The 26145-nt window shown below is 41.7% G+C and overlaps 2 protein-coding genes across 2 annotated transcripts; one reads left to right on the forward strand and one right to left on the reverse strand.

Annotated features, from left to right (window-relative positions):
- The first annotated feature begins 340 nt into the window (after positions 1-340).
- On the forward strand, positions 341-15305 carry LOC137914160 (tenascin-N-like). The gene is made up of 15 exons (XM_068757767.1): positions 341-363; positions 1018-1193; positions 1312-1509; positions 1759-2133; positions 3842-3975; positions 4080-4209; positions 7691-7954; positions 8852-9115; positions 10985-11115; positions 11722-11860; positions 11938-12089; positions 12543-12639; positions 12752-12916; positions 13838-14001; positions 15204-15305. The coding sequence occupies exons 1-15, from the start codon at positions 341-343 to the stop codon at positions 15303-15305; spliced, it is 2514 nt and encodes an 837-aa protein (XP_068613868.1).
- Positions 15306-18772: 3467 nt separating this feature from the next.
- LOC137914168 (uncharacterized protein KIAA0040 homolog) lies at positions 18773-20755 on the reverse strand. The gene has a single exon (XM_068757774.1). The coding sequence runs from the start codon at positions 20753-20755 to the stop codon at positions 20420-20422; it is 336 nt and encodes a 111-aa protein (XP_068613875.1). The 3' UTR covers positions 18773-20419.
- Between the last annotated feature and the right edge of the window lie 5390 nt (positions 20756-26145).

The following is a 26145-nucleotide window of genomic DNA, read 5'->3' on the forward strand; positions in this document are numbered from 1 at the left end:
GCTTTCTGGCTCTGGCACCAGTCTCCATGGCCTCCAGCTTTTGACCAGAAGATATCCAATGACAGCTCTATTCACCCAATAAGGGCTGCCTTACAGAGTTTTGACGAGTTTGAAACAAGTCACGGTGTCTCCATGAAAAGGATTGACGAATTTGAATCACGGAATTAGCTTTATTTAAATCTCAAGTATCAACAAAGTTGCACTCAAGTATCAACAAAGTTGCACTCAAGTATCAACAAAGTTGATCATTGAGTGCAAGTGAAGCATCCTTGAAGCTATTGAACATGGATAAAACCCACCACTCCAAACGTCAAGCGTCCTCCAAATCTAAATGGACATTATGTCATCCGGTATTTTGTGGGTGCTGGAATATTCTGCTTGGGTTTACCAGTAGAGTCCAAATCCACTGGGTGCTACTGTACATATTGCTATGTAATTTCCATCAAGCAAAACACATTAATACAGAACTTTATGCCATAAAACCACGAAACAAATTAGGTTAGAAGTTCCTTCTATCGTAACACACATTTTCATACCAGAAAAAGACCAAAGTCCCCCCCACCCCCCCACACATCAATACTGAAGATTAAATCAGGCCTACTGTATGTAATTTTACCTCTCCAGCCACATGACATCATTGCCATTAGGCGGAATGACATCATCGGAAATCATCGGACTTCTGTGAAGCTCTGAAACGCCCGACTGAGCACAATTCATGGTCTGGAGCAAAAGGGTCTAGCAAAGTGATGACTGCCCACTTTCTGCTAGCATATTGCTGAATGCGCACACGTGAAAACGCACGCACACACACACACATGCACCCTGGTGACATAAGGACCCAGGGTTCCTGAGATTTAATATACAGCTGTACAACAACGAATGCAGTTCAACTTTTGAATGGTCCAGACTGAGCTTTACAGTCCGCACATTCAGCCAAGTACTCCAAGTCAAACATACAATATTTAACGCAAGCTATTTCTTTCTGTTTTTCTCTCGTGCCCTAGCTATGACCACCAGAGCGCTGCCCCTTCTGGCCCTACTCTGCACCATCTCTCCCTTCAGCGCCGCTGAGATCCACCCAAGCCCCTCAGCACCTGAGCAGGGAGTCACATTTAGCCATGTCTACAAAATCGACATTCCAGGGAGTTCCAGGTGTCATCTTGAGCCTTCGCAAACCCAGGATGACACAGGTCATAAACAAATTTAAAAAATCTGATAGGGAAGTGAGCTAGGAAATTATTTAAGATATGGAATATGAATGAAGTATGAGGATAAACTGTTAATTACTGTAATTTCTTTTCTTTGCATGATTCCAAACAGGAACAATTACAAATGGAGAGAATGACATCATCTTCAGACACAATATCAGGTTGCAGAAACCAACGTGTGAGTGTGAGGAGTCAGAAAGCTTCAAGTCACTCTTGTACAGAGTCAATGGGCTGGAGGAGGAAGTGAACTACCTGAAGACGCAGTGCACTCGAGGATGTTGTGGAGGAGGTGTTGCTGCAGGTAGACAGTCATGACCTGACATTGTTGGGAAGTCAACTCTTGCTAATAAAGTTAAACTGGAGGCACTCATAAATTAAGATACCACAGGAGTTTGCACATTACAAGACACATCCCTTTGTCAGAGGTTACAATGTTGAAATTACCCAGCAGAGTCATGTTGTACATAATATTTTCAATCCTGGAAACTACATTCAAATCCTATATTCCCTACCAGCTTCGCATTAACAGCTCTCAATCCTCCTTCTCAAGGAATGGACACGAGTTGCAGCGGCCACGGAAACTACCAACACGACACCTGCAGCTGTCTCTGTAACCCAGGATGGGAAGGCCCAGATTGCTCAGAGTCCACCTGCCCCGCTGAGTGCAGCGACAATGGCCGGTGCATGGATGGGAAGTGTGTGTGCAAGCAGGGCTACGAAGGAGACAGCTGCAGGAAGCCGATGTGTCCGGACAACTGCAATGATAAGGGCCACTGTGTAGGCGGACGATGTGAGTGTTTCTCCCACGTCACTGGTGACGACTGCAGCATCCAGAGGTGTCCCAGTGACTGCACTGGTAACGGCCAGTGTGTGGACGGCCAGTGCATCTGTGACCAAGGCCTTTATGGGGAAGACTGTTCATTAGGTAAGCTATTCAAATACTACTAACAGGAGCAAGATCCTATAAGACTAGGGGATATATATCATAAACGCTATTTATATTATTAACTTTGAAAGTCACAAATCTACAGCAGCATAACAATTTGTGACAACTTTGACACGAACAATATTTCAGACAAACAACATGACAACTGACAAGTGTAATGCTGGGATATTTAGGAACAGATGGCAGAATGAGATAAATGGACACAGAGGAGCAACAAGAAAAGAAGACGTTCAAAGACATAAAATGTGATTAGTTTGTGTGTTTTTTTTTTGCAATCTTAATATGTCAATTTATTCATTCAAGTTGCTGTTTGATTTGATTTTAGGCTACATGTAGTTGTTGGTTCGTGCTGAACACAGCAACAGAGGGACATTAACTGTTACTGGATGGAACCTTTGAGGGGGGAAAAAACCCCGTCAAGCTTCCTGAATTTACCTTGGAACAGCTCATGAACCTGATTTATGGCACACTCCTCCATTACTCTAAATCCTTCACTTTTTCTTCTTGATGTATGCTTCCATTTACATCCACTGCTGCGCTTCTCCAAACGTACCACCAGCCACCATTTATTTCCTTGAAGTGTACCCACTAAATGTTGGTGGAAAGCCTCACTTCCCAACACTGCTGACTTGCTGCCTTCTGTTTTTTGGCTGCTGTATTGCCCTCCTCTGCACTTATATACCTGATATTTCAGCCCCCTGACGTATGTTTTTCCAACACTGAACCACCGAAGGCCGAAGGTACAACCACTTAAAACCAGTATTAAGTTTCTCAATTTCCATCTCAGGTTTGGAAATAATAATAATCCATTGTTTTAGTCTGGTTCGTGACGCTCTCACATGGTCCTGGAGGGAGAGACAGGTAGGAGAGAAGAATGTCCATTAGGCTTTTGAATGACTAGAACAGAACTGTGTTGCATGTTATCTCATAGTCCCAGGCAGCCGTTGGTTTCTGTCTGTTATATTTGCGCATTACAAACTTCAAAGCCATGAAACCTGCTTGACTTCAGTAATCCATCACAATGAACGGCGAGCCTCCTTTCAATCACAGGGTTTCATTTGTGTGTTTTATGTACCGGCACCTCACGAAGCAACATTATTAAGAATATGTAACTTGTTTAGTGAAATAATGTAGCAAAAGGGGAAAAAAGGTTATCAACCTAAGATACATTTTACTGTTTAATTGTATTCCTCTTCGTTTTCTTTCGGCTTGTCCCGTGAGGGGTCGCCACAGCAAAGCAGGGTTCTCCACTTCACCCTGTCCTTTGCATCGTCCTCCCCAACACCAGCCACTCTCATGTCCTCCCTCACTACGTCCATGTATCGTTTTCTTGGTCGACCTTTAGCCCTGTTCCCTGGCAGTTCCATCCTCTGCATCCTTCTACTGATATAATCCCTGTCTCTCCTCTGGACATGTCCAAACCTTCAAAGTCTGGCCTCTCTGACCTTGTCTCCAACCCGTCTGACCTTCACTAAACTCTTACTGCTTAATTGTCATTTCTATAAATTTTGTAGTTATGTATTTATTAGTAGTTATGTCTGCACTGCCAGTAATAATGTTAATGCAGCTGTGACTAACTAGACACTAAAATACTGTTTATTCAAATGTTTGACAGAATAATATTTAGAATAATATTCTACTAAAATGTGCTATAACCTATATTAATTATTGTCTCTGCCTGTTTTAGTTTTTGGCCCTCAGGGCCTGCGTTTGACCCACTTCACCGACGTCTCCCTCCTGGTTGAGTGGGATCCAGTTCGTGGGGCAGAGTATTACATTTTGAGTTACCATCCAAAAGATGAGGAGAGTGTCCTGCAGCAAGTAGGATTTTCTTTGGTTCTGGAATCATATATCTAGCTATGAGGGAATAAACAGGGCTATATTTTTTTATAACTTATTTGATTTGTCTGACCGTACAATCCTAGGTTCAGGTCCCCAGCCCAGAGAACTCCTACCTCTTGTCGGGGCTGTCCCCTGGGGTCACCTACATTATTCGGGTGTATGCCGTGATCAGAGAGATACAAAGTGAAGCCGCCAAGATTGCAGCTGCCACGGGTGAGAACAGCCCTCGAATGTGTGATACTCTTGTCTAAATGAGCATGAAGCTGAATAATACCCATTACCGGTGAGGTGGAATGAGTCTGGGTCGGCATTTTTGCCTTAAATGTGTCTGTGACGCAGGGCGAAAGGCAGATGTTACCTATTAGAGTCATCACAGGAAGGTAAGATAAAGAAAACGGGTTTTAGCTAAATGTTTTTTTTTTCAGCGTCAAATTTAAAGATGATACTAGCGATACTAACAAAGAGAACAAACATGCGCGCTACCACTGAGCTACATCCCCGGGTCCTTGCACATGTGTATACACTGTATTCATGCATGAATTACAAAGCTGTTATCCATATGCAAAATGACAGTAAATTGTGAAATATAGGAGCACTTTTTTTGTTGTCCCTGCCCTTTTTATGCCTTTAGCATGAATGATATGTTCAAAAACATTTTTCAGACTTTCATTACGACAACTTGTTCCATGAAGTGGTGGTTTGTAAAAAAAAGATAATTACAAGGAAATTACTCCACAGATGTGGCTAAAGAAAATCGCACTTGCTCTAAGATGTGGTAGCGCAGATGTGAATGTGAACCAGGCAGGATTGGTGGGCAAGACAGACAGAGATTTAGTCTGACTGTAATGTGTAGTTAGATGCCATCATCGGGTTTCCTGTTGTGTGAGGAGTACGTAGTATGAGGTGGACATTTCTCTGGTTACAGTTTTCAACTTCAAAGCCATAATCTAGAGAAGGCCAATGGAACGCTTTTTTTCCCCACCTATGTGTTCATGTAGTTACATATATTTAATATACTGATGGCTTTGCTCCTTCTACTCTGGTGGTAATCCCAGTAAAGTACCTCAGAGTAATGTAGTGACAGGTTGTATGTGTGGTGCATTATTAGTCTTAAACCAATTTGTGTACATATCTTAGATGTTTTTCACTGTAATATAATGACATTTGTTTTAAAAAAGAAAGCATCATTCCCCTCAATCTTCTTTAATTTCCCTGTCTCTGTCCTTCTTTCATTTAGTTTTGCTCTCATCCACCCTCCGAGGTAATATGGCTCAAAATCAGTGTCAGGGTTGATGGCTCTTTGATTCTTAGACCCCGAGGCTGTCAATTTAATGGTTTTTCGTCATCAGTCTTCAGAAGAAATTTTCAGAACTAACTTCTTTGCAGTTGGTCAGGTGCTCAAGGGACCCTGCCAGCGCTAATCCTTTTTAGCGCTGGCAGGCGCTGTGTGTCACCTACTCCTGTAGTAAGTGCACATGTGTGGGTGAGAGAGTGAACAGTGTGCTAATCTACACCATACAGACAGCGGCTTGTCTCCACTCCACAAGATACAATCCTTCATTTAGGTGCTTCACCCCCCCTAAAAATGGCATTGAGGCGATTGAGAACGATAGTCGCCATCAATGTTTTGCCAGCAGGATTGTGCTGGTTTCACGGCCAGCATGGAAACAGACCACACTTACCTGTTACTACTAATTGGAGCAGACAGAGAGCATGTATTTAAAAAAGAAAAGAAAAAAGAAAACAGTGAGTGGTATTGATGAAACAAGAAATGAGTGTAAAAGATGAGGCACAATGGGATATTTCAGTAATATAAATTAGCAATACATCAAACATTACTGTATGGACATGAGCTGACAGGCCATCGCTGACTCCCTTCATTATATTTGCAATTTATGTTTACTATCTGTCTTCCTCCCCCCCCCCATCCCCCCTCTTTCTTCCCCCTCAGTTTCATCAAGTTACACAGTGTATTCGTTCATAGTTTTAGATCTGTATTTATTTATCTTCTAGTCATATCTTTCTCTTCCTTTCCTCTCTTTTAGTCTCCTTTGGCTGGCCACCATAAAATAAATCTTTTTTATTTTATTTTATTGATGATACCATGAATACTTCATGTTCAGCAGTGAACATGGTGTCGGTGTTTGCTATGGCCTTGTAACTCCTATTTAGTATTCATGGCTGGTATTCCACTTGCGCATCTTGTCTTGGCTCCATAAATCATCTTCTCTCATGCTGTGGTATTTTGGATTTATGCTGGTGTTGCAGAATATGCAACAACATCTACATGCGTATGTGAGAGATTCTGTGAGCGACTATAGGGCATCCCTTAAGTGACAATCAATTCCACAGATCAATCATTTAATGACAGCTAACATTTTTAAGAAGGAAAAAAAAAAGAACAATAAACAAAACCACTGGTATTTGTACTTGGAGCACTTTTATAGTCACCAACCTGCCAAAGGTGTATAAAGACCCTTGTAATCAAAAGCAGGTGGACTTGATTTTAATGGAGGAGATGAACAGTCAGACTGTAGTTTCTGCCTTTGCAAAACGTGCCAACCATTATGGATTAAGCTGTTCTCCAAATGGCTGAAACCACAGCTCGTGTTCTGTAGCCCAGTAGACGCTGTCGCCAGGCAGTTAGTGAGGTAGAACGTCTGGGGATCCATCAAATTCTGTTTCTTTAGCTCAAAATTCAACGGCACCCTCAGAAAGTCATAGCGCTCAGAAAACGACATCTGAAATGCATCGTGCATACAATACGGCGACCGTGCTGCTATCTGATCTGCAGAAGAAGGTAACGGAAGAAGTCTAAAGAGTGTCTAGGACAATCAGGTATAGATTAACACGAGCTTTACGGATGGTCGGAGATCAAATAACGTTTAAATATCATTTGAAATGACGGGGGGAAAAAACTTTTGTGTCGCAAGCAAAAGGTGTGATAATTTGACTTGCTTTTGCAGGAGTTGGTAAAACAATTGGATAGTAAAGTGTGCAATTTTTATGTATATTCTAATGAAGCAGAATGTGCGACAGTCACTTCCGAGCTGCTGCTAAGTTAGAATGCCCTCTGTGACCCATGCTGCTTGGACGTCTGCGTGCTTAGACTCACACGGTTGGTGGGAAATGATTAGGTGTAACACAGTAACATTCAGCATCCTGCAAAATATACTGGCACAAAGGTTAAGATTTGTGCTGATGTTAGATTTGTAATTTACCAACTGCTTCTTTTTGGTTTAAATTATTCCTCGTCTTCAGTCCAGTATTTATTAACCTTGGACAAGCATTTTGATGAATGCGTCTCTGCGTTGTCCTGTGAAATTCTTCATTCTTTTAATTGTCTAACTGAGTGTTTCCACTTTTGGCCTGAGGTAAGGGGCACTTTCGGTACTTGCACTACAAAATAACTCTTATTTTTAGGTATATGAGGAAACGCTTGATCTCAAAAGGAGCTATTATAAATTCCCTTTGTGGTGCCGCTTCAAGCTTGTGACAGACTGTCAAGAGGAGGTCCCAGGAGGGCGGAAACGTGTCAATAGGAGTAGAGAACAGAGCTGAAAACTGGATATAGAGTTGCATAAATTCTTTCTTACCCTGGATGTGTTCTCAGTCACTTTTTGAAATGCAGAATGCCATCTGTCATTATTAGTTTGCATCAGTAGTGTATTAATGTACTAACTTCTCCATCTAGAACTGGATGCGCCTGCTAACCTCTCAGCTCAGGATGCGACCGAGTCCAGCTTCACCCTATCGTGGCATCCAGTCCGGGCTGAAATAAACGGCTACACGCTATCCTACAGCTCATCTGAAGGCTCTAGTGGGGAGATCCCAGTGGGGCCTGACAGGACCTCTTTCACGTTGACTAGTTTGAGGCCTGGGCTTCTTTACACTGTCTACATCTGGGCCAACAAAGGGAACAACGTCAGCAAGAAGATTTGGACAAATGCTGAGACAGGTCTGACATTTCCCGTTTTTTTTTAAATTATATTTTATTTAATACATTATATCCTCAAGTTCGCTAAAATACATTATTTTTACAGGGCAAATCTCTTGAAAACCCTCAAAAGTAAAATGAGCTTCTCGTATGCTAAACTAATCAGAATCAGCCTGTTTGCTTAAAGGTTTTTTTTTGACTGTCAGTTCATCCGGCGACCTGTCAAATCCACATGCTGGTCGCGGCATGCAAAGCGGACCAGATGTCCTTTTCCCCCAATAACTTATTCCAGTTCTTCCTGAGCGGTCCCGTGCCAGCTCAGAGATGTCACGCTGAATGAAGTCAGGCAAAATGGAGGGGGGACCTTACATTTGTGGCCGATTGCAGATGAACTCTGAAAATTGCCTTGGCTCAGTCGTCTCTTCATTAGTGCAATCTGAAAAGACACCTGCTCCCCTCCACCGAACTCCCAATGTTTTCTACTTCACTCTGCGAGTGTATGAAATCAGAATTACCTTAGATCCTTGAGACAGCTGCCCATTTGGCTGAATGAGATAGGGTACCTTTCACAAGGCAACATTGGAAATGCTTTGAAGCCCTCTTTCTTGAGCTTGAAAGCCTTCTTCCCTCCTGCTGTCACCGTGTTCTTGAGGTGTCACCATGAGAAGCACTCTTCACCTTCTTACCAAACAGCCTTACCGCTGCCGTCATGATTAATATTTAGAGCAGAGTCAATTCTGTGTAAAATCTCTGGATGAGTTCAAGAAATTCTGGCTCAGAGTTTTTTTTCCAATTTTATTTTTTTGAATATTTTTTTTGTAAATGCATGACACAACTCATTTATTTGTCTCAATAACTGGAACAACACATCTTGTAGTTTGCATCACTAGTTTATTAACCACTCACGTTCTCCTCCAGAGCCGGATACTCCTGCTAACCTCTTAGCCCGAGATGAAACGGAGTCCAGCTTCAGCCTGTCGTGGGATCCAGTCCAGGCAGATATTGATGGCTATGTCCTCGCCTACAACTCCTCTGTGAGCGCAGATGTGGAAATCCCAGTTGGGTCTGACAGCACCTCCTACAGACTGACCGGCCTGAGCCCTGGGGTCCTCTACACTGTCTCTATTTGGGCCGTCAAAGGGGACAAATCCACCAGGAAGACTTCAACAAAAGCAGAGACAGGTTGATAGATACACTGCGAGTAGGCAGGGTTTATTTGTCTAATAATAAAGCTTCAAGTTCTTTGTCAATTACCAATTGATAATGTGACATTTAGAAATATAATTTCCTCCGTTTAAATGCATATTTTGTATACAAGCAAAATAGTGACATAAAAAGTGACATATTAGAGGCCTAATTTCATGTGTTCTTATTATTATTATTTTATAGTAGCCTGCTGTCTGTTGCTGCTGTTTGGTTTATAATCTCTGAGTGGCGAAACACACAGAAACAAAAATGTGATCAAATCTAGCAGTCAAGAAGATATAGAAGACATAAGGCTGATTGTGGGGTTTCAAAATTAAGGGGGGGCACACAAGGTGCAAACCAATGACTTCTTATAATCTTTGCATACACAAAGAAAGCCTGTCCACTGCTCTGCTGCTTTTACGAGACATTAGTCTGAGATCGCTGATAAGATTTTGCAGACATGTCCTTCATGCGGATGTAGTTCGGGGGGAAATTGCTTCTCCAGAAGAGGTAACTTGGTATTGAGTACAGTACGTGGGAAGGTTTCTGCCTTTCAGATGAAGATGAAAAGTATTGCAAATACTTAGAGTTCAAATGAAGTATTATTTTAATATATATAGAGAAAGACAGCATCCAATTGTGTTGTTGGTTTTTTTTTATTGCCATTGTGGGCACAGGGTCAGTGATCTATTATTGTGTGAGACCTTAATATATCAGTACGGCTAATAATTCACTTCAACCATAATACTCCAGCACATTTTTAAGATGTATGTAAACCAAGAGAATTTGTGAATTATTTATTCATATTTCTAACATCAAAGGTATTAGGAAACACTGTTTTCCTGACAGGAAATGTCTCCCGTGGGCTGAGCCAGACGAGCAGCAGCAGCAGCAGCACATGGTGAACGCGTTACAACAGGGGTATCTTTGCGCAAGCCAGATGATGTGTAAAAATCACCTGGGACCCATAAGTGGAGGCCGGGTCGTTTTCAATTAGGCAGCAGACTTTGCCATGATAAACCCTTCTTGTCGTAAGTCATTAGAAACCATCGGTGGCTGCGGAGGCTTCAGATAGGAAACACCATGTCAAAAGATATCCTGTGGGAGACATAAAACTAGTGTCTGACTGACTGATAAGCACCATTAATATGTCAGAGAGTACTGTCTCCAGCAACATCAGCGTTTCACAAACTAATGATATGTTACAGTTTTTTTTTCTTTGCAGTGAAGGTAAAACTGGCAATTTGCTTACAATCAAAAGAAGGCAGTGCTTTTCCTAGAAGACGACTCCAAAGTCAAGGGAGAAAATGATCATTGGGAGAAAAATGATCATTTGGACTGACTTTGTATGTCGCAGTGATCGACGCTTCCTCTCATAGCTTGAGCCATGTATGGGAGATTAAGGCTTCCACTGTTTCAGCAGGAATCGGGCCAATCAATTCACTGCCTGTTGAACTGCCGAAAAAATGTAAAAGAGTTGGAGAATAAGTACAAGCTCATCTCCAGAGTGAAAAAATGATGACTCTGCATTAGTGTGGTCTTTGTATCTAGTGTAGCATTTCGGCTACCAACATAATAATAATATGAGTTATATGTTAAAGCTGAATTCACACACGAGTATGAGAACGCTGAAACACAAACAAAATGCACAATCAATACAGACATTAAAACGATGATCTAACCAGAGCACCAACTCTGTTTGCTAGAAGAGACTATATTCTTCTTTAGAGCAAGCGATTTTTCTTTTTCCTGTTTCAGCACAAAAGTCCTCTACTAGCACTATCCATAGCAGCATTTAGAGTGAACCATACATGAGGGGGGAAATGTCCTTGTGCTCTTATATAGTCTGATCCAAACCCACAGGCATTGATGGCCCTGCGGACTTGCAGGCGACAGATGTGAGGCTGGACGCCGCTGTTTTGACCTGGACTCCTCCTCTGGCTGACATTGAGGGATACATTCTCACCTATAGCGATGAGGATGGCGATGCGGAGGTAATGCAGCCGTGGGGGGTTTCGTCGACCAGAGAGACATACCAGTACTCACATCTAAGATAATCTAATACACTGCTCAAATTCACTTCGGTGTTGTTTTTGTACTAAAACACGCGATTAAAATATACAAGGTGTGTATAATTAGTTTACTTTTCAGGTTTACAATTTGTGAATACAATGATAAGCCTTTCTTATTTGCTTGTATTTATCATGAGAGAATACAGTCATATGGAAAACCCCATTTGGACTGTACTGAAAGAGGTCGATACTGAAGCCGACCGCAGCCTTCGCCATTTGAAATAAAACATTAGAAATGAATGTTCAACTGACGCTCTGTAGAACGCTGACCTCTTTTGGTCAGAAATAAAATTAATCTTCTAAAAGTGATCTTAAGTACATGGATGAGGTGACTGATCTTTTCTTTAACACCCTTTTAATTTGTAATAATTTGTAAGGATCAAGGAGCACATTTGCGTTCCTAATTGAAGTTTAAGACTGTCTCATAAACGTAACGAATGTCTGCCTTAATTCATAACTTCTGTTCGGCTGGATTAAATGTAGATTTATTTATTCATGTAATAATATTTGTGTTTGTTTGTTTACTAGACAGTTGAAAGGCAGCTCGGAGCTGGTGAGAGAACCTTTTCTGTGTCAGGCCTGAACACTGGGAAGAGATACGTCATCACCATCATGGCCTATAGGGGACACAAGAGGAGCAAGGCGATCAAGGCCATCTTCAAAACAGGTCTGCACTCTTCCTCTGTCATCAGAAGTGTTAGTGTTAAATAAATATTAACACTCTTGTCGCATCCTATTCCTCAGTTGGTTTCCTGTACCCCTTTCCTTCGGACTGTCTTCAGATCATGAAAAACGGCAATAAGAAGAGCGGCGTCTACACCATCTATTTGAACAACGACCTCTCCGGACCCGCTGAGGTTTACTGCGACATGGACACCGACGGAGGCGGCTGGCTGGTCTGAGTTTTTAATTAATTAATATTTTCATATTTCTGTAGACATTAACGAAATAGTATATTTTATAATCACCCATCAAATAGCGACTTGAGTTTATGCCAGTATACCTCACTGGTATAAATTATATTGTAGCGAGCTCAAGGAGAAGAACCACACACAATATATATAAACTACTGGCTCAGTGGCCATAATAACAGTGCAGCCTGTGAAGCCGGTGGTATAATCTCTGAAGAAGAATCACCCTGACAGCGACCACATAAAGTTAAGTCTCTGTGTCATATAGCCTTTGAACAATCTATTTTTAATCTCCCATCTTTATTGGAATTGTCTATTAATTCACTCCTTCATTGACAGTAGCTGACTAGAGGAATGGCTAGCGGAATGGAAGTGGCTGGAATATCTTGAAACATCACACCTGACTGTGAAACATCACACCTGACTCTCTGCCTCCAGGTACTCCAGCGACGTACCGTTGGCAAGCTGGATTTTCTGAAACGCTGGAGACAGTACATAGCGGGTTTTGGCAACATGACAGAGGAGTTCTGGCTCGGTAAGTGCCCTAATGTCCTGTCTGTTTTCTGCAGATATTGAAGCATGCACTTGTGAAGAGTAATGGAGCATTTCCACTCGCTTTGGCATTTTCTGTCTGAATGTTCCCCGAGGTCTGGATAAGATGTACGAGCTCACCAACACACCTACTCGGTATGAGCTGCGGGTTGACTTGGGCCTGGGATCGGAGAGAGTCTACGCCGTCTATGACGACTTTAAGATTGCACCTGTCAAGCAGAAGTTCAAACTCACCATCGGCAAATACAGCGGAACAGCAGGTCATTTTGCTTCTAAAAAAATTTCCAAAAGAACCAGCAATGGCAAAAAAAATGATGTGATTATCGGGGTTTCAAGATGCTGGCACCATACGCATCTTTCTGTGGGGTTCTGAGAATGCAAATATAAGCCAGCAGCAGGTGGTTAGACTTGTTTCAGAATCTTACATCCAGAGGTAGCGACAGTAGCTATATTGGGACGGTTGTATTTGAAGAGTGCAGGGTTATAGCAGATATAAAAGCACAGTGAGCAGGATGCTGTGTTGACACATACCGCAGTGTGCTGAAGCAACATGCGCTATATAGCGCTATACTCTGCCTTCTATCACATATTGCTCATGGAAGAAAAACAACAAAAACATGTGTCCTTGAGCATGATACTTTATCCCAACTTGCTTCCCCCCAGACACCATAAGATCTACTCACTGCTCCTCAGGGATGGGTGCAGATGCAGAAAACACATTTCATGACATTGCAGTGCTTGTAATTATACAGGGCAATAAAGTTCCTTCTCTGCTAAGACAGACAGATGTGCAACAACACATGCTGATACCAGGGCGACACAGTGGCATAGTGGTTAGTGCTGTCACCTCACACCAAGAAGGTACCAGAGTTGCATCCTATCTGTGCAGAGTTTGTCTATTGTCTGGGTTCTCCGGTTTCCTTCCAAAACATGCCATTTGGCTACCCCGAATTGTCCGTAGTGTATGAGTGTGTGCGTGATTCTTTGTCTGACTCCGTGTGGCCCCGCAATGCGCTGGCTCCGCATTTGGGGTGTACCCTGCCTCTCGCCCATAGCGAGCTGGGATCGGCTCCACCAACTCCCGCGGACCGCAAAGCAGAAAAGCGGTAGAAGATGGATGAACAAATGAATGTTGATACCATACAAAGATATATTTGTTTAAGTATTGTTGTTGACTACAGGTGATGCTATGACCTACCACCAAGGTCGCTCTTGGACTACTATAGACTCAGATAATGACATCGCCCTCAGTAACTGCGCCCTGACCCACCGTGGAGCCTGGTGGTACAAAAACTGCCACCTGGCTAACCTCAACGGCAACTGGGGTGACAGCCGGCACAGTATGGTGAGTAAGCAGAGAGGGAGTTCTTCACTGCATCAAATAAGGGCAAATGCGGCCTACATGGGATGGTTACACCCTCTATGTACCTGTCATACAGGTGGAGTGCAATCCTGCTATGATTTTTAAACAACTAACATGAGTTTGAAATGTCAAAAATAACAAAACAACAAAAAGTAAAAATAAATAAAAATTGAGTACTGGCAAACACGACTAAATATCACCAGACGCAAGAGGCCTGGATGGATCAACAGGTTACTGTGATGATGCAGTGTTCATTGACACCAACAGGAGGCGCACTACACAGTACATTTAAGCCACGACTCAAGATGAGGCATTCAGGTTTGTGCAGTTCTTAAATCTGCATTGAAATCAGAATCTTACGCATAAATAATCAGGCACACACACACACAACTGGGAATGTCGGTGTTGTTCTTGATTATTTCAGCAGTCAGCTCCAATGACTGCTGAAATAATCAAGAACAACACCGATAAATAGGTTTACAACTTATGCAACCGTGATTGCTATTTGAGTGCCTTTCTTAATGTGATGCCAAAAAAGGGGAGATAAACGGGAGGGAGGTGAGTCTTTGCTCTGTGATCCGTTAGTAATGAGTGGAAAAATACCACGCTGCATTGCTAAGTGTAAAAACTATTTAGGCTCAGCAGCTTTTATGTGTTCCAACTCAAAGTCTTCATTATGGCAATTTTTTTTTAAAACATAATATCCGGAGGCAGTTATTGCAGACACTTTTACTCCGTGCCATCAGCAGTGATAAGGAAACACATTTCTCATTCCAGCTACAACTGTAAATGTTTTTCCTTTTTCGGTTGTTTTTTTTTTTTACCATGCTGAAGGGGCAACAACAACAACAACAGTTATGTCTAAGAGAGTGTGATACTGAAGGAAATGCCAGCGGAGATCACTACTCCAGATTTATTCCATAATATTACTCCTGCAATATTTGCTGGCAAAATGCAATAAGAGTCCGAACAAGTTCAGTCGCATGAAATGAAGCCAGGGGCTGCCGTATTAGTGTTTGTCATTCTATCTGTCTGCCATGCCAGAAGAGCTCTTCTCTCGTTCTTTTCTCGGTCCTTCATCCTTCCTCTCCCTTTTCCCTCTAAACATGATTTGCCTCTCTTTTCTTCATCTTCCTCTCTTTATTTAAATCTCTTTCTTGCTCAATCCACCGTCTCGCCGTCAGGGGGTGAACTGGAAACCGTGGAAGGGCCACCTGACATCCCTCGACTTCACTGAGATGAAGATCCGACCAGTGGGAGCCTTGTCCAGCAGGACGCAAACTTGAAATTGAACATGAGAAAATCTCTTGTTTAAGATACAATTGTGGATGTAAATCAGGAAATATTACATGTAAGATCCATGAAATGCACTTTTTTTCCTGTTGGTGCATTCAATTTTGATTTTTTTTATTCAGGGCAGCAGCCAAGGTGCTTTGTGTTACATTTGTTTACTTTATGCCCTTGATAAACTTGAGTAACAACCTAAGTATGTATATTTGAATTGTCATAATCACATAAAAAGTTAATCAATACAGAAATAGAGAGAAAATAATAATAAAATAAGTTCTGTTTGACCTGATAAAGCCTCCATGATTTCAACCAAACTGGGCCGAACCCTCAGCCCATCATTCCAATTCCAAAAGTTTTGTCAGACTAGAGACCCCTCTGACCCATTTTCCAGATGTTCGACAACACTGGAACAGCCTCTGTGCAGTTCCCTCCAGACAACAACCACACCGGAGCAGCCTATCCCTCCAGATTCATTGGTCTGTTGATTAGCCGAGACTTGAGATATAAATATGCTAATAATGACTCGAACCGTGTTATTCCATCTTGTAACATGTTCGAGGCCAGGTGGAACTAGTTGATCATTACGGCTCACAAACGACACGTTGTGAAAAGTCTCCACGAGGCAGTCCCCTTATAACGAGGAAGTTGCGGCATGGCACTGGGGCAACCAATGTAGGTACCGGTAAATGCAATTCATTTGACTGTATTCTCTTTTAATTTACGTTCCACACTGTGTCCCCATAGTTTAGTAATTACTGTTGTAAATTTAAGACCTCACATAAGTCTTGTATTTAAAGCCATGTTGAAGATTAAACCTGCTCATGTTAGAGTTCTACAAAGTTAAGCTGGAATTTCATGAGGTGTCATCATGTACTTTAAATGCTCTCGTTGAAATCGGTGTTGTGGGATTGTTTCTTTGTTTGTTTTCATTTGTCGCAATGTGTGTAAATATAACATTTGTTTGCAAATATTTCTCGAATTTAAAAAAATGTCTGAACCCAGCAATAAAATATCTTACAAAAGCTCAAAGGCCTTTTAATCCACAGGGATGGCAAATGACTTTAAGGAAACTGGTTCCTGCCATCGCTCTTAGAGTTTGCTCTGGTGTCACGGTAAAACGGAGCGGTTTGCCCTTTTCTTTGTTTCATTCTCTCTGTCTGTCTCCTGGTGGTTGCGATACAGTATAAGAGCTCACAGTAATGCACAGTGTATGTTGTCTGCGTCACTGGGGTACACACTTCCACCTTGGTTTCAGAGTGATGGATATTTTCCTTGAGAGAACCTGGTAGTGTCGTTTCAAGGGAGTTTTTTAAGGGGTTGAGGGTTTGTGGAAAGAGAGAAGAGAAATAGCTTTCATGATTCTGCTCGGTCAAAATAGTCTTTCTGCAAATTAAAAGACAAGATGGCGCTTGAGCCAATCCAAAATGATGGTGTTTTATCATTATCTCTAAATAGTGAAAGTATTTCAATGTATTAAAGTACCACCTCAAGATGATGAGACACATTTCTTTATCATTTTTTTTTGTGATGACAAAGTTAAGCACTGCCTCCCCTGACTGCACGTCACTGAGCAGGAGACACAGGGAAACAAGAGAAGATGCAAGACATACAGCCACAAATGCAAGCACATAATCTGGAAGGCAACTAAGTAGTATCTGAAGTCTCTGGGTTGACGAGGGATGAGGATCAGGTGTGTCTCGTTTGGCTCCAGCAGTCTGCTCTCAGCTCAGCTGTGCCCACACTGCAATCAGGGGGACAGGAAAGAGGTAGGGGGAAACAGAATACAACATGCAACAGAAACAACTAAAGCACGACAGTTTTGCAGCCATCGGTAGGTCTTCTTGATATCAGCCACTTCTTTCACTTCACTTCACACATTACTCTGCTCTCTCTTCTTCCTCACTATCATCAGGTTTCTGCTGCCTGAGGCATTAACTTACCAGTTCATCCTGAACAATAATAATGACACCGTTTCAATCTAATGAGTTCATCGCTTGAGATAATGAATAATGGACCATCAATGTAATGGGGATCATTGTGGTAATAAAGATTTTGTACCTCAAAATAATTAGTATCTGTACAAAAGCAGGTACTGTCTCCACTTAATTTTACACCGGCTTAAAAAGAATGAAAAAACATCTCAAAATAAGGATTTAGCCCATAATGATCAACATATAATATATATATCAGCATTTCTCAAATGGTTTAGCATACCAAAGTCATGTTAAAGTTTCACAGTAATTATATTTGCAAAATAGAGGTGCCTATTTGTTTAAAATAATGACTTGATCTATTATGTGATCTCAATATCACAAGGTGCCATCAAATATTTACTGATTGTTGCTTGCACAGTGTGTATTAAACAAACCAGTGATGTACAATAAATAAACAAACAAGCAGAGAATGATTTGTCAGGGATCAGTTGGCTGTGAGACTTTCACAGTCAGTCATCACAGCAAAAAGACAGACCCCCTCCAGCCTGGAAAAATGTAATAAACAAATGTGCATGCTGGAGTTTTAGTTATGCTAATGCTTTGACAACACTAAGTATCTCATGTAGTTTAAGAGTGCGCTTCTGCAATATGGAACAAATTTCCCGAAACGCATGCCTGAGCATTGGCATCATCAAAGACGAATTGGTCTTCGAGCCAAACTGATTACTTGCATCAAAGATCGCTCCGCTATGGCCATTAAACCGGTGACAAAAATTACATGCTCATGAGAGTCACTGGAGGCAGGAGGGCTTATTAATTCCAGTGGCTCAGCAGCGCTCTGTTTTCTTTATTTACCTAATTTATACCATTAAAAAAAAACCTTTCGGTAACACCGATTTTATGTTGTGAGCATTGTGGAAGTCTTAGCCATCACAATGAATGAAGATTCCTTTGCAATATGACATCTTCGCACGTAAAGATAATGACTTTATGTCGAAGCGTAAGGTGCCGTTAACTTCAGTTTGTTAGAAATAGAAAGATGAGATTCCACAAAGCTGAAAACAATATTTTTGTTTCTGCCCCTGTCATATCCCACATTGTGCTCGCTTTTATCATGATATCTCTACATGTCAGGAAGAATTATGGATGCAGCCTTAACAATAAAGCCCAGCCATCCATATAATTAAAAAAGAATCACCTCAGCATTTCTTCAACTGCGGAACAACAAAAATGAGTCCCGAATATACACTGTCATGCCGAATTGGATGCAAGCCACACAGTGCTGAAAACAGCCCTTATTGGACCAACAAGTACATTTGCTTTCCTTTCATGTGAAGCAAAAATAAATCCCAATCCCCAATGTGGAAATTCTATCTGTCTTGAGCAAAAGCATCAACTTTGTGCCAAAGTAAGCAAAGGAAGGTAATGCATGAAGATGATGATACTGCTGAGGTGCCTAATTGGGCTTTAAGATGTCATACACTTAAAAAAAAAAGAGTCTTCAGGCACAATCCACATCCCAAATCAGCTTCTTATTTCAGGGTCTTCTTTATTTGATATATATATATATATATATATATTTATTTTCAAGTTACATTGAATCATAACTTGGATACTCTTTAAACCTCTAATTTGATGACATTACTGAAAATGCAAATTAACAAAAGGCTGCTGATGCAGATATTATTGATGGTCATTACATCGTTTATTTCTGTGAGCTGACCTGAAACCTGATACATCAGAACCAAGGATTAAAAAGTGACCCATAGTCATCAAGTCGCCATTCATCTTTCAGTGGGAGGATGGTATGATGTATAACATTTTAAACATAGCATGAAAGATGGCTTTCTGCAACAAAGTGAATGCATGTAGGTTCCTGTGGCAAAAACAAAACAAAAAGGTTTGACACTGCATACAGTTTGTGCTGCTGCAATCAACTGGCTTCATTCTGTCACCACATAGCATACAGCTCACCAAGTCAGATGAGAATACATATTGATCATAGAAGATATCATTCAGAAAACACTGTCAATAGCAGAATTATATCCGAAACCCGGCATATAGCCTCCTCGAACGTGTGTTGGATGTGTAGCACTGGTTTCCACATGATCCATTCAAGTTAAGGGAGCCCCCTCTCGAATAATGGAAATCCTGACCGCATATGTCACTTAGCCATTAATCTCAATTTGGATTACAGCATGCAAGGCCTGTATTTATCAAAAGAAAAGAAGCATACGAATATTGATAAGGACTCCAAAAGACAATGCAGTAGTTAAGTTACAACTACTGCATTGGTAAGGTAATTCTAAGGAGTTACTCCTAACTTACTCCAACATTCAGGAGCAATGTTTATCTGATTAATGATGGTTAATGGAGAGGAAAATGGCAATCAAAGACATGAATTTTGTGCAGTTTTGAAAATAAATAGCGTTATGCTTGCTGAGAGGGAGTGTTTTTCACAAAAACATACTTAAATTAAATGTGTTTCCTTAATGTCGTCAATAAGGTGTCTCGCTCTGGTGCCTCTCCTGTGGCCTGTGCTGTGTCGTAAAACAAATTGAGTAAAAGCTGGAGCGAAATCAAAATGAAAGAGACTATATTTCTCTCTGCCTCAGTGACGAGAGCCAATCAACAGTCTCGAATGCAGGCTGAATGTGAAAAGTATTACAGCCGTCTGAACGCTAGGCGGGCCTTAATAAATTGGCTATCTCCCTAAACACTGACACAATAAATTTCACAAGGGAACTCCAAGAACAAAGTGCTCTCTCTCTCTCTTGCGCTCTCTCATTACCTCAGTAAACATGCAGTTCCCAAATGATTTTATGGGTCTAATTTTTTAGTTTCAAGTCTTCTTACAGCATGATGTCCAGTTAGTAAATTATGATCCCAGAGATTGAAAAGCAAATTATATAAATAATAAAACAGCTTCAGGTGCGTCTTTGGCAAGTCAAAAAAACACACCGTGTCTGCAGCCTCTCAGTCAGATTCAATCAGGGAGTAGAGGTGCAGTAACAGCCTCAACATCTTGAGTCCCTTGTTGCACCATGAAACCAAAAATAGTGATGGTCATGCTGCCACAAAGGCCTCAAACGGTTGCCCACCAAACAATGGGCCATTCAGCTCCTTTGAACTACCTGGGCCAGGTTGTCGCAACATCAAAACGGACAAATGGTACCCTACACCATAGCCATGGCGACCCCGTCAGGTGTCATGGGCCTCGTCTTGACAGAAATCCACAAGTCTTCTTCTGCATTGGCTGAACTTTTTTTCTTCTTTGTCTGTGACCTCAACGTTGCCACTTTGCGTCTGCGGCGGCGGCAGCAACAGCTGCAGTCATGGCTACAGCAGCAGCAGTGGCAGCAGACGATCAACGTTGTGAGGAGGACCAGCAAGGGAAGAGTCAGCAGGATCACCAGGCAGATTGTGTTGTAGACTCCCTGGTTGTGTTTGTCGACAGCAAAGCTCCAAAGCTGCTGGAAAAAATCCCGGATGCTGTCTGTTTTACCATCCATGGCTTTCAGATAAGGGGCGGCGGCTCCTTTTGAGTCTGGCGTAGAAGCTGTAAAGATTTAATCAATCCTTTAAAGTTTGTGACTGTAAACTTTCTTATGAAGCTAAAACAATGTAGAAATAGCAATTTGACTTAAAAGACCCTTCATGAAATCTGTCTGCAGCTTTTAAGTTCTAATATGTGAAGTTTTACTCACAGCTTTAAATCAAACAGCTTTCAGGTTAGATATTTCTAGACTGATCAGACTTTAGACAGTTAAATCGCGGCATAACCTTCTCATGTGGCGCATTTCTGCTCAGGATTGTGTCGTTTATGCTCAGTGGGATCTTTGCAAGCAAAAGCACAAATAATTCTTCAAACAAATCCCAGAGACCAAAAGCGTGTTTGTTTGTTAGAAGGCTTTCTTTGACATCCTCCCATTGTGAGGTTCTTGATGCAGGAGGAAAAAGGTCAAATCTGCACCGCAGCCAAGTTTGTTTGTGCTGTTATCCGGTTACTGTGCTCTTGCTCTTTGCCTTCTCTGGTTCTCTTGCCAGTTGTGCTTTTGCTCAGTTTAATCAAGACAAAGATGCTTCAGCTCGAGTCTGTGGATCAAACAAATGAGAAAAAAGTGCATATTATTTTTCCTTTTTTGCTTACTGTCAGCTCATTCTCCACTCCCCTTCTTTCCTTTTCTCTGCCTCCAATCAACCTTTCTGTCTGTCTTTAACCTCTGTAATCCCCCCCCCCCCCCTTCTCTCATCAATGTCAGCTTCAGATTTCCAGCTTTCCCTTCATCAGTAATGGATAGAATGCATTTGGGATTTGGGGAAAATCCCTGTCGGAGACTAACTTATGAAGATGAGCAAAGCGAGAGAGAAATGAGGGGACAAATTGTTGGGGATTGTACATGAGGGAAGGCCAGACAGAGATGGAGGTAACTGATCTTTGTAAGAGTCTTGCTGAGCGCGAGAGTGCAACATGGCATCAGGAGGAAAAATACAGAATGGAAACTGCTGTAGAGGATAGTTCTGAATTTACCTGACTAATGGTTCCCATTAGAGGAAAGACATGGGCGCCGCCTTAAGTTTTTATAAATGTCTGATTGCAACATTTTCTTCTGGCCTTGGGACGACAGCTCCTCTTAACAGCTCTCCTGCAGAGGAAAATACAAGTTTATATTGCACGACTGCAAAATAAAAAATAAATAAAAAAGTCTTAAAATCATATTGTTCCATTTCTCTTTAAGAATATAGACTGTTTGATTGGGTCTGTGGCCTTGAGGCAATGTCTTCATCTAAATTGTGTTAAACAACTGCAAGTTTTAAAAACCCAATTTGACTTGAATGTCCTTTAGATTCTCTATAGCTCAAGGCTAGAAAGAGCTTTTCACTCTAGATGCATTAGGAAGGAAGATTTTCATCTCGCATGTGGCTCTGAAAGAGGGGGGGGGGGGATACACCTGCATGTATATTTGGTGTGGCTGTTGCCATGCGTTGCATCTCATGTGTGAAATTGGTTTACCCTTGCAGAGCTTTCCTCCTGTTTGTTTGCGCAACAGTAAGTTCAGCACTTAAAGGAGGTTTTTTTTAGATACCTTTGTAACTAAGGGTAGTTATACTACTATTTGCTTAGAATGCTCAGAGACTTCTCATCACATCATCATTATCCGAGCAGAGCAGAGGGCTGCCCAAGAACTGTTGGGTCTCTGTGGAATAGAATCAACTCTAAACCTTCTAATGTTGAAAAGTGTCCTATTTTAAGTCAATATATACGTTGTTCTTAACTTATATAATTAACACACATTTATAAATGAAATGGACTTTACTTGACATCAAGTAAAGTACATGCATATATTTACATATGTTATATGTATACATCTGTAACAACACAAATCTGAGCTGAGGTTAGTCGATTAAACAAACTCATAAAGGTCGCTTAGCAACAATTATATGAGGGATGCATACATAACCCTGGGCCCTGTCAGCTCACTGGAATGCCATTCCAGGAATATGGGGGACTTCACTTTTTCATGATAGTGTGCTCTCTTGGAATGATTCAAATCCAGGAAGAGCTCATCGCTGGGGCTCACAAAGCCAGGAAGGGCCTGAGAAAAATGTTATGATTGCACATAGTTAGCCTCTGTTGCTTTTTAAGAGACAAATGTGACCTAAAAGACAAGCTTGTGACAGCGGGTGCAGCACAAATCTTTAATGACTCACCCCAAGGCATGGAGTCAGAACAGATTCCTCATTTATCAGTCAGCGTTAAGCATTTGGACCCATTAAATTTGACTCGAGCCAGATAGCAATAACTATAAAAGCCACATTCCTTTGTCATTTCACTTTTCATGAAAGACAGGAGCTGTTTTGAATTACTGGCGGCTGCTCCTTCATTGAGGCCAGCATAGGAGGAGAGCAGTTCTCCGGCGAATGAGTACATAATAATCCCACCACGGTTCAGACTTGTTTCAACTAGGCCTGCATCACTGATGACATGGTGGTGGACATTCTTCCAGCCAAAGCAGGAGGAGGAAAGCTTTCACATGAAACTATAATCATCGTTAAATAGAATGTCACATTGGAGCATACATATCCACCAAGGTCTAGCAGCCTTTATCCAGATCTGCACCCGCAATCGAACCGATTCTGGTTTAAGAATAGTAATGTCTGCAGCAAATGCAGACATTATGACTGACAACAAATGTTGACATTAATTTCTTTCTCATCCTGTCGTAAACTGAAATTTAAAATTAAAAAAAAGCACCTAGAGGGAGGAAGAAACTTCAGCTTGTCACCATAACTTGTCCAACATCCTGTCAAATCCAAAACACATTTTTTGAAGGAGTTTTTGGGCGGTAGCAGCAATTTAGCCTCCCTCTGTCCCCCCACAGTCATACAGCAAAAAGAATTAAGAGCTTATAGAAATGACTCAGAACAAGTTCCCAGTGTTTCGAACGGCTGGGTCTGAAGATCTCTTTGAAAACAGCACCTTACCCCCTCAGGCACTTGTGAAGTGTCAGGTCAGCTCTCTGCTCCTGTCTTATCCAGTCAGCTGCTAAAACATCTGTTGTTTCTGTTTATGCATCAGGCGTTTGCTCTCTTCTGGTCCCTCTCACCCAGACATCTTGACAAGTCTTCACTTTCTGTTCCTGTTTCCCTCTCTGCCCTTGTTTCCCGTCCTCCTCCTCCTCCTCCTCTCTCTGAGTAAGTGTTTGGGTCACGTCACTGCACCCTGCCCACTTTGTGTAAGAATGGGCCCTCTGTCTGTGCTTGTGTGTTTCCTACCCTGTGAACTGGGTTCTTGTGGTTGCTTGGCTTTACTCACACAAGCACATGGCGATGTCAGACCGTAAAGGAAAGTTAAGCAAACTGAAACAGAGAAAAGCTGTGTTGTGATTACTTCCAGGTGACAGTTAAATGTGAGTAAGATATAAAAGAGGCCTCACGCAGGAACACACACACACACACACACACACACACTTCTAATACGCCTTTGGCAGATGATGCACTCTCAGCTCAGTCGAGCAAAAGAGGCTTTTTTATTCAAGTCAGAGAAAGAAAACAAAGTCTATTAACTCTCTGCTCCTTCAAGGGGTGAGTTAATGTGAACATACTGTACAATAAGCCAGAAGCATGAACCCACACCATCAGGTCAACTGAAGCTCCTTTAAAAAATAGTGTGTTTTTTATATATAATTGCTCCTTACTCTACTGTGCCTTTTATAACATTCGTGAATACGTTGCGCTCGCGACCTAAACAGATCACCGCTGACGTTAGATAATTACTGCAGATGCAAACGTTCAATAGTGATGCAGGCAATAATCTTGGAAACAAGGCCATCTGATTGGCTTTGCAAGCGGAGAGTTATTCCATGGCTACGAGGCATGGGTACATGGAATTGATGAGACAAGCCTCACCATGTCTGCAGGTACGTCTGAGGCTGAGCCAGCTTAGGCAAAATAGCAACGACCCGCCCACACACACACACACACACACACACACGGCCAACACAGAAAGTGCTGTATGACAGGCAGGGCATGTGGTGAAGCTATTTCACAGCTGCTTTTAAGGCACTATAATACACAGACACCTCCAGCAACTGCTGATTAATTATTGAAATCCTTTAATGTAGTTTATATGGAAATTATCGGGCCATATATCCCACCTGCCTCTGCGGATTTAGCATAAGCATAAATCGCCCGTACGTGCAGGGGTCAGAAAAATATCCACCTTTGTCTGCTTTTAAGAAATGAGAAGACAACAAGGATGATTTGAAGGAGCCCCGAGATCTTGTGCGACATTAATGCCTCTTTTCAGGTCTGTTCTAATTCAAACACGCGAGGCTGAAGTGGCTATCGCAGAACAAATGGGTCTTGGTTCCTGGATGAAGGCATAATGAGGCAACCCGTGTAATTTATAGCTCCACGATAGAGACTGTATTCCACTTTTATAATATAAGGGTCTTATTGTACTGTCACTTTCCTCTGAGGATAAGTTATGTTCAACTTGGAAACCGCACTACCAATTTGCACCTTTTTGACACTGTACTATTATAGGCGTGGTGCCCATCTGGTTCATAGAGACCCCTTCTCAGTTAAGGTCAACTCCAATGTGTGGCTGAACAAATTGCAGGACTGAGCACTAGATCACTGCTCATGCAATCACGACGGCATAAAAAGCAGCTTTGACGTGACCAGCAGCTTTAAGGGAACCCTTGTGGAATTCATGTGATCGTGCAAAAAAAAAAAAAAGGGGTGCGCTATAAATCAATATGGTTGAAATATGACTGAGCATGAGCCCCGAGCGGTGCACCAAGTTCTCAGATGTGAAGAGAACAGTGATTCAAGGTTTGCTGTGTTCCAGAAATAGGCTGCTAATAAAACTCGTCTCCCCGAGAGGCAAACGTTAGCAATGATTCAGAGCTACAAAATGTTTGGGGCCCATGGTGCTGTGAAAACAGCCAGAGAGGGAGGCAGGGCAGACCTGATCAGTCTATATAAGGCACTGCTTCATGCTTAAAAGAAAAAAAAAGAAGACATTATTGGACAACTGTTGGTTGGCATGTAAACCAATGGCTTTTAAAAGGGCACACAATTCTATCCATCAGGTCAAACGCAGCTATTTTAAAATGTAATTGTGTAATACAGTCAGTTTTGTGAGCATATGACATCGAGTTTTCTGGAACATGTGTATCTGTTCTCGACTTTTGAGGAACGGAGCGTTGACTTTTCTACTGCATTTAAAAAGAAAAGAAAAAAAAGATCCGTTTGGGGATTTTTTTTTTTTTGAAGTTCCTCTTTACTCTGAAATACTGTAAAATGTTTCCAAATACAGCAAATCAAAATGAGACGCATGTTAGACAGTGTTCTCGGTAGTCCATGAGACTTAAACAGAAGGAAGGAACAAAAA

The sequence above is a fragment of the Brachionichthys hirsutus genome, unplaced genomic scaffold (assembly GCF_040956055.1).
Source record: "Brachionichthys hirsutus isolate HB-005 unplaced genomic scaffold, CSIRO-AGI_Bhir_v1 contig_283, whole genome shotgun sequence".
Lineage (NCBI taxonomy): Eukaryota > Metazoa > Chordata > Actinopteri > Lophiiformes > Brachionichthyidae > Brachionichthys > Brachionichthys hirsutus.